Below are 9,179 nucleotides of genomic sequence, written 5' to 3' on the forward strand. Positions count from 1 at the left end.
AATCAAAGTGACCTTCAGTTTTCTAAATGGAATGATATACTTTTTATACAAATATATGGTAGGGTATCGAGTTCTAAATAAAAAAGTATTGACCTTTATTAGCCCTATACCGACTAGGTAACGAGTAATTTCACTTCATTACTTGAAAATATTATTAATATCAAGATGGAGATTCATCCTTATCACAGATTTCCGCAGGACGGCGATGTTTACAGCCATGGCGCTCTTGATGAAGAGCTAGGTGATAGGGACGATGTTTTTCTTTATGAAAAATTCGTAGTACATACACTTGTTTGAATTTCCACCTTGATATTACGTTAAGAAAATTTCCAAGCGATACAATTTTAAAATTACTCGTTACCTATTAGGTTTAGGGATACTCTACCATACTTTTGTATAGAAAATATACCATTCCATTTAAAAAACTGAAGGCCTCATTTCTCAGAAAATGGTGCAAATACGAAAGATCTGTATACCTGCTTACATTGCACATAGAAAACAATATAAATTGTTCCTCTTTCATTTCTTTCGTCACATGTACCGTTTACGAGAAAAACGCTGGCTAGTAATAGCCTGAACACCCTGTATATACCGATAAATGGCGCACACCTGATCGATACTTAAATACGAACGATTAAAGAATGACATTAAAAACCATATCAGAAAACGATTAAAAGGCTTGCAGCTTCATCTTGTAACTTGAAAATTATCGTTGGGTAACGAGATGCGGAGATTGGTCCAAGGGTCAGGTTCAAGAACAAGGTAATCGAGAAACGGAGTTTCACGATTCGAAGAGCACGATGCCCGCGAGAGCAAATCACTGGCGAATGCCATGGTAAAATTAGACACACTATATTCAGTTGCACGTACGATGAAACTATAACAGTCGCTGTGAACGTTTACCGAACTTCGCGTAATTCTATGGGAAATATCTACAAGGTGTCCCACGTCATCTGTTACAAAGCTATCACTCCAAAGCTATCGGCTGTATGCAAATTTGTTAATATGGAAATTACACGATAAAATTGGAAGCATGTTTTAGCAAGGAGGAATTTTTGTTAAGCCTGTTATTTAACGAGATATGTTGGTCAAGTTTTGTATTTCAAATGGAACCAGACAGGGTGCCCCAAAAACGTTGGAGTTCCTTGAAAGGGGTGGTTCGGGAGGTGATTTGCAACAACTTTTTTCTTAGTGAAAACGTAGTCCGAGGCTTCGTTAAGGAGATGCACTAATATGTCTCATCAGGCGGCGTGTTCCACCGGTGGCTCGCGCTCGCCAGTAAGAGGGTAACCAGGACAGATTCACATTCGTCGCAGATGACGTGGGACGCCCTGTGTATCATTTCATTGCACCCTTTTCGATAAACCGAGTTTTCATCCTGCCTCCGATTCGTATTCTCGCCACCCGCGACGCGATACGTTGCGTTTTCCGGTCGTCCGTCCGATTCGATTTATTTGAAAAATCGATCGCATCGTAAAAATCGAAGGTCCCGTTACCGTTGTGTACACGTCCAATGTCGCGATGCGATCAAACGGATCCCTCTGTGCGCGGGTTCTTCCGGATATTACAAGCATCGTGTAACTCCAACTTTCTCGATGCTCCCCACGTCCTCAATCGTGATTCATGCCGACAAGTATGCCTTCCTACCACGCGTATGTGTCGATACTCGCGCGATATCTGTGAGTACGTGCACATTGTACGTATAACTGTACACGTATTATCACATCAACCTTTCATGACCGTATTACCTTACATTAACGCACACCGATGTTTGTGCATACCCGATCACACGGCGGTGCTCTGTTGTCTCCAAACTTTTTTGCTCGTAGTAGCGAAACACGCGTCGAGATTATAATCTCAGGTATAAGCGCCCTATATTTTCTGATCGATTCGTTAAAGTCATCGTCGCTTTGTTACCGATTAACGTAAACTAAGTTGCACGCAAATCAATTTACGTCCAGCCTTCTTCCGGTCGCGGTCGTGCCGAATCTCTCGACGACGTATCTGCACGTGTATATACAGACAGTCCGACGCGTGTGATGTCGCAGACGCACATGTATAGGCAGAAGTCAATGTGTAGTATCTAAAGTTTGTTGCAAATAGGTATCTACAATTTTGCGGCGACTGGATTTAAATATGGGACCTAACCTAACATAAAATATTGACGATATTCACTTCTAATTGAGTTTTAATGGACTACGCCCCCAAAGTGCATCCTTAAAAGTAACATCCTTTACGCATGGAATTTTTCAATGGAATTCAATTTTTGTGACATACAATGGCTAAGATAAACGTATTCAAATTGTCAATTGTCTAAATTTAAAATTCCATTAGAAATAATATTAGCAGTATTTTAAATTTCTAGTCTTTTAAAATAATCAGTAATAGGGGAAGAAGAATAAACTAAATTTAAAATTTCATTGGAAATAATAATAATAGTATTTTAAATTTCTAGTTTTTAAAATAACATCGGAATGTGACTTTTTGAATTAAAACAAAAAATTCAATTTTCACAAATTTATTACTCCGAAACTAAGGCCTATCCGACCAAACGCCGAGACACGTATCCCCCTTTGTGACCTTCAGAATAACCAAAAAAATTGGCATCGAAATCCCAGGTCGAGTTACCTGAGCTTCCCCTTGTTAGTCAAACGTCTTCTCTAGACATAGAGGGTACGAATATTAACGGGGATTGACTGTATACATACACGTTTGAACGAGTCATACAAAATCTGCCGATTAGCACGTTCGCACCGCGCCCATCGCATACGGAACGATGGCGTAGAATCGAAAACGTTTCGATACTTTTCGGCCATAGAGAACGAACCACCCGATCAGTAGATGACGACAGAAAAAATAACTATCACGCTCTAGTTCGCTAATCAAAGAACTCGAAACGTTCTCGATCCTACTCGCCCTCGTTTCCTCCTCCTTCTTCGAATCCATTCTTCTTCCCGCCACCTGCAATTCCCCCTTCCACTTTCACCCTCGTCTCGCATTTCCCTCCGTGCCCTGTCATACCTCGCGTGCACCTATTCGGTCCCTTTTCCACTTTCCTCCCTTCGCTTCTATTACCCGTGCATATACTATCATTACTCATTCAACCACACGACAGAGTGACGAAATAATGTCGTCATTTCGGCTTAGCGACAGTTTTCACTACGAACCGAGTGGATGGATTATTGATCGAAGTTCTGGGGACTGCGGGGATGTGACTGTAGACTGGTACTAACATGCGCATGCCGCACCAACCTACCGCTACACAATCTTTCCTTCTCCTACGGCTTTCTCTATTTTCCCGTTTCGCGTTCGGACTATTCTTTCTTCCCTTTCTAGAATTTCGCACGCCGTGCAACGCGCGACCGGATAAGAGACTCGAGTAACCTCGAGTCTCTTAAAAATATATAATTAGAAATCCTCGATCCCCTTTCGACGCGACACTTTCATCGAGCTAGTCGACGAAAGACTATATCCACCCCCGTTGCAATTCCTTTGCTTTGTTCGCGCAACGACTCGTACTACACCGCGTCAACGAAAAGATTTTAGAAACGCGAATGGGATTTACGAGCAAGTTCCTTAAATGAGATGGTTCCGAGTCTATAAATACGCGCACGGTTCCTCGCGTCCATCGGAAGAAAAGAAATCCGAAAACTGAGTTAGTCACCGGGACGATCGGAATCGAAGACGAGCGTCGGCGAACAGTTACGCATAAATGCAGGCGGCGTCGAGGATAAATTTGCGGCGCGAAGCGAAGTCACCGTGAAAATTTTCACGCTCCGTTTGCTGTTTGTCGCGGACCGACTGGAAACGTTGTCCCTTTCCGTATAAACAATGCATAAGTATTCGTGCTGTGAGTATAAGTCTGACCGGTACATTGCCCCTAACGTGCTTCGTTCTTAGACAGCTGTACGTTCGTTATCAGTTTCGCGCCTCGTGAGATTTTCATTTCGAAATTCGCATAAAATACCCGTCACGCGGTGACGCATCGATGGTTCGCGAAACTTGGTAACCAGCGACTGATTAATGGCGGACAAACGATCCACGTGCCGGCCGAATTTCTTCCTAACCAACGTTCGCTTAAACTCCGCCTAGCAACAAGGGGGGACGCGTAAGTTGTTGGGTAAGCCCGTCCGATAAATCGGAAGGAATACGCGCGGCGAAGAGAACCGTTATTGCTCGGTTCCATGCACGGAAGTAACACAGCGAATACGAATGTAATCGAAAGGGTAATTGCAATCGTAATTGTTATCGTTATCGAAACACTTTTGAAACACTTTATTTAATGGAAGTGACTTATAAGTCTCGTTGAATTAATTGGATCTAAATGTCGTATTTAGTCCGATAACAAAAATGAATCGCATTTCTTATAAAGTCCTCGCGGTTCTTTAGTTGTTAGAAGTGAGGGGCGATAAGTCTGCTATTGTTATTTATCTTTGTTATATACTTCTTTATCTGTTGATTTAATCTACTACAAGTTGAATTTTCTTTACAAACAACTTGCAAGGCACTTCGATATGTAATGGTGGCTGCTAACCGTCGTCGACGTTGTCATTTCTTATCAGAGACATTACACAGTTAAGATGTATACGTCTCTGTTGAATTAATTGGATCTAAATATTGTATTTAGTCTGGTAATATAAACACCCGCGCCGAAAGTCGAGTTCGACGGTTGGAGTGTCAGTTGAAAGACAATCTCGATAGTGAATCCTCGAAGTAATCCTCTCTGAGACTTCGAAGTGTCTGAATAGAATTCATTTGTAAAAACTATATTATTTTATTTATTGGTTCCCAGTTAATTTTCTCATGGTACTGTATTAATTGCACGCTTTGAAACCTATTGGGACTTTTACAGTCCAGTTCTACGAGTTCATTTTTAATTGTCGGATGGCAGCAACAGCTTTCCTTCTTTTGGAAGCTTGAGACAACTCTGTAAGATGCTCTATAAGATTATATAAGACCAAGATGGACGCCTAGATTTTAAAAACTTTTGAGAAATTCGGTAAATAAAGGGTCAACACTTTGCACTCGAGGCCTTTCTTCTGGTATCTACCAGTAATTCGAAACGTTTTCTTAATTTGTTCATTCTATTGCCAGGAATGCTAAGCTTGGATTCTCTTCGAAGATGTAGCCCGATTGTCATTCTATCGGCACTTCGAGTTCCAAAGAAACTAAACCTAAAGAAACATTATAACTGGTAGATTTGCTGAAACCTACCGGTGACTGAGAGTCACCTCTTGAGTGCAAAGGGTTAACCCATTTGCATCAAACGAAAAAGTGGAAAATTCGTTCTTATCACCGATATTTTATTTGAATTCAATTTCCAAATAAATTGCGCGCATTTTCTCAAAAATGTTAGACTTCCTTGAAAGGGGTGGTGATTTGAAGCAACTTTTGCCTTAGCGAAAATGTTGCCCGAGGCTTCGTTAAGGAGATATTAACGGAAAACCTCGACCAATCAAAGCGCGAGTATGCCGGTGGAGCGCCCGCAGTGGCGTAGGCTACGCGCTCTGATTGGTCGGGGTTTTCTGTTAATATCTCCTTAACGAAGCCTCGCATAACATTTTCGCTAAGGCAAAAGTTGCTTCAAATCACCTCCCGAATCACCCCTTTCAAGGAGCTCAAAAATTTCTACGACACTCTGTATGTGCTAGTGACGCGAATGAGTTAATAATGGTTAAACGTAGATCTTTCTTCGGGTATCCGTACGTAGGCGTTCGCGATAGTCGGTCGACCGCGAAGATTAGATGAGAAGAAGGTGGCAAAAACGTAAACGGAAGAAAAAGTGATAGCCGTCGCTTTGGTAAGATAGGCGTACTTACCTTTCGAGAGGCGGTTCAAGATGAGATCTTTATGTTGCGCGGTATGAGGCTCTGGAAGCACAACGAGAAGGTAACAGCCACTCAGAGGCGATGGCGGTGGATGTTGCTGTTGAGAGCCCGGTGGCATTGCGCTGCCGGTCACCGGTGTAATCGGAGATATATTTTGCTCGATATTCGTCGATGATATCGCAGCCGTCTCCCCTCCCCCTCCGCCCTCACCGGTAGGATCCGTGGTACTCATTACTAAAAATGCACAGGGACAAGATCAGTGGAATATCTCGATTTCAGTGCTCTCGATTTAACATCTCTACTTAAGATCTTGATTTAAGATCTCTGTGTGAGAAAAATAGTCGAAGCTGTTTCGCCGAACGTTTGAATCGATAATCAACGCGGCGACTACGAGGTTCGGCACAGCCGTAGTCGTCTGTGCCGTGACGCGCGGACACGCTGAATCTACTGTCACTGGTCCGTCACCGCGGCTGACATATGACATTATAATTCCACTGTTACCGATCCTAAAGCGATTCCCACGTTGCGTTCTCTTCGCTATAATTGAGTGTGCGGCACGTTAAACGTTGACTAAGCTGGAAACAAGCGAACGAAACTACAAGCCGTTCTTCTTCCGAAATGCATTCGCGTTCCATTCGACGATCGAAGAAAATTCGAAGAAGGTAAAAATTTGATATTCGACGGACAGAAGGATACACGCGCACCTATGCAAACGCATAGGTAAATTTGAGATGACGTTGCGCGTGTTTCTCTCGCGTCGCGTCGATAAAATTTCCTTAAAATTCTCGTCGAAATGTTCGCGTTTCGGAAAAGAGAGCAGGCGATATCGTTCGCGAGGATCGTCAGTCGCCGCGGAAATAACAATTCCGATGCGGCTAACGCGATCGCAGAGCGTCGAGACGGTACCGTCGATCGAGCGTAGCCGTTCGCGATACGATCTTACCGAGGAAGGAAACGTCGAAGAATTTCTACGAACGGGTCGCCGCAACGACTATCCGCGATTTCATGCGGAAAACGTTGGCGCTGGATATTGCGCAGGATTCGCGCGACCCTTTCCCTGAAAAACGGTAGGGCTACGTCCTAGCGTCCAATGCGCAGGAGCCGAGCCTCTCTGCTCAGCCTTAGATCATTGATCCAAATTCTGGCTAGCCGACTAGAAAGCAGGACATCGGAAACTCGTTCTCGTTTATCGATTTCGATTCGAATTCGGATCTATAAAGGGGAACTTCCGATTGAAAAGTCCTCTATCGAGGACCGACTTTAGAGTCGATCGAATCGTTACCGGAGCGATCGATGAATCGCGATCGAGCGTCGATCCTGTCGAAAGGAAGGATACACCAATCGCAGGAGCCGATCGATATTCGAAACTGGAGTGATAGCTTCGAACGGTCGCCCCTCCGAGTACCGGCATTGCAGTTTAGCCCTTAGTAACAACCCCTTCCGCAACCCAGCCTATATCCGTTCCCCGAGCGATCGTTCGATGAAACTTGCCCAATTTTCGACCGCCGTTGGACCGTGTCTCTAGCTTAAACTGCTCTAATAAATATATCGAACGCTTACCTTGTTACGTGGCACGGTTGCCCTGTTTCGACTTTCCGATCAGCGAGGCAAGTATCCGGGAAGGCTTCTCCTTCCACGGAAAGCGCGATGCCGCAGCAAGAGCAACGTATCTTGTCCGTCGAAGAAACCCGTAGCGCGAATCGAAGACAGCCTGTCTCCCAACGGTCTGACTCCTCGTCTAAGGTTGGAGCCGCTCCGCCCGACCCGCCTCGTCTTCTTGGTGTACCGTGGCGCGTGCAAAGAGGAGAAAGACGGAACGACGAGTGGTGGGGCAGAGGAGAAGGGCAAAGGGATACCGACGGGCGAATTCGCGAATTCGCGAAGGGTGTACGCGAGAGAAAGAGAACCGTCGTAGGTCGCGGCGACACTGATACGTGGATCGAACCCGAGAGGACGTGATGTCTTCCCGACGTAGGAGTCGACGACGACAGCGACGGTCGCCTGTCTGCTGTGATTCGCGTGAATGTCTCTTCTCCCTGCGTCTCGGTCGACGACAGAACTCTACTCGGCAGCAACACTCGCGGTGCGGGCTGCCGGCTCTCTGACGAACTTGGCGATATCCTGCGTCGCTGCCACGCAGAGTCAACCCCTTCCTTGCGATCGTTCCAGTATCCCCACTAGCGGCGCGCGTCGCCGCAGTTCGACCTGCCTTCGCCGTCTCGACGCGTCGGTCTACAACACAACGTCGCATCGTCGGAAACGTCGCAATGTGGTAGATACGTTTTGATGTGTTACGGGGAAGGTAGGCGCATACTAATACCGGGACAAGTACGTGTACGTAGCGGTTGTGATACGACTGCGCGACTGTACGCGCAACGTGGTCTCGCGGATGTGTGCGTGACCGACTGTGACGCGACCGGCAAGCCGGCCGGCGCGACGCGACACGCCGTCAGAAGCCGCCAGTATCGAGGGAAAGGATTTGCGCCGGAAACGAGCAAGAACGAGAGAGGATTCGGACGTTGGGACCGTACTCCGCAGTACGGGCGCGGTTATTTGGGGGAAAATGTTACGAGGTGAAATAATGACCAGCTAAGGAGCACGCGATACGTTCGCCAGCCATTGCGCCGGCCGGCGCATCGTAGCAACACGAGGGGGTATAGCCGGTTTCGATACACGCACAAATTAATCGCACGAATCGTCTGGGCAAGACGATTCTTTCGAGGACACGAGACCAATCCTATCGACGCTTATTTATAATGTTTATTTAAAGTAATGGCTTATTTGCATCACTCGTACGATTTTCCGGAAGTCGAAATATTCCGGTAATGAAGGGACGTTTGCCGAAGGAGCATGCCAATTCTCAAATCGATCGTTTGTTCTCGAGTCGCTTTGCCAGCACGGCGAAAGAGATAGTTCCAATTCGTTCCAAGTTTTCAGCTGGCAGCGATCGTTTCGCGTACGACAGCCCTAGGACCCTTTGCTCTCCATGGGGACAATTACCGCGGTGTCCCAGAATTAGATCCGACTGTCGTACGAAATAAAGTGTACGATACAAGGGAAACAAACACGTTATGACACGTTTCATGCCTGTCATGCCCATTTGTCGCAATGCGGGGACGATCTGTTTCCGTCAATCGAATATGGACGGGAGAATGTTCGACGGAAAACGATGGGTCGCTATGGAGGCAGGAAACGGGAGCAAGATCCTTCCTTCTTTCACAGAAACAAATTTTAACGAGGGTTAGTGGCGAGCGCGAGCCACCGGTGGAACACGCCGCCTGGAGATATTCGCCGGCGTGAACGTTTTGAAGAAGTTGAAGATTCTGAAGAGATTACGTTCAGGTAGCTTAA

The 9,179-nt window shown here is 45.8% G+C and overlaps 1 protein-coding gene across 1 annotated transcript in view; it reads right to left on the reverse strand.

Annotated features, from left to right (window-relative positions):
• Positions 1 to 7,966, reverse strand: part of LOC128879902 (microtubule-associated protein futsch-like) — a 38,461-nt gene extending 30,495 nt beyond the window's left edge. Inside the window, exons 1-2 of the mRNA XM_054129461.1 lie at positions 7,389 to 7,966; positions 5,820 to 6,062 (exon numbers count right to left, since the gene is read on the reverse strand). Of these exons, the coding sequence (XP_053985436.1) occupies positions 5,820 to 6,060 (241 nt within the window). The 5' untranslated portion in view covers positions 6,061 to 6,062; positions 7,389 to 7,966. The remainder of the gene's footprint in view (positions 1 to 5,819; positions 6,063 to 7,388) is intronic.
• Positions 7,967 to 9,179: the final 1,213 nt, after the last annotated feature.

This window comes from Hylaeus volcanicus, chromosome 7 (assembly GCF_026283585.1).
Source record: "Hylaeus volcanicus isolate JK05 chromosome 7, UHH_iyHylVolc1.0_haploid, whole genome shotgun sequence".
Classification (NCBI taxonomy): domain Eukaryota; kingdom Metazoa; phylum Arthropoda; class Insecta; order Hymenoptera; family Colletidae; genus Hylaeus; species Hylaeus volcanicus.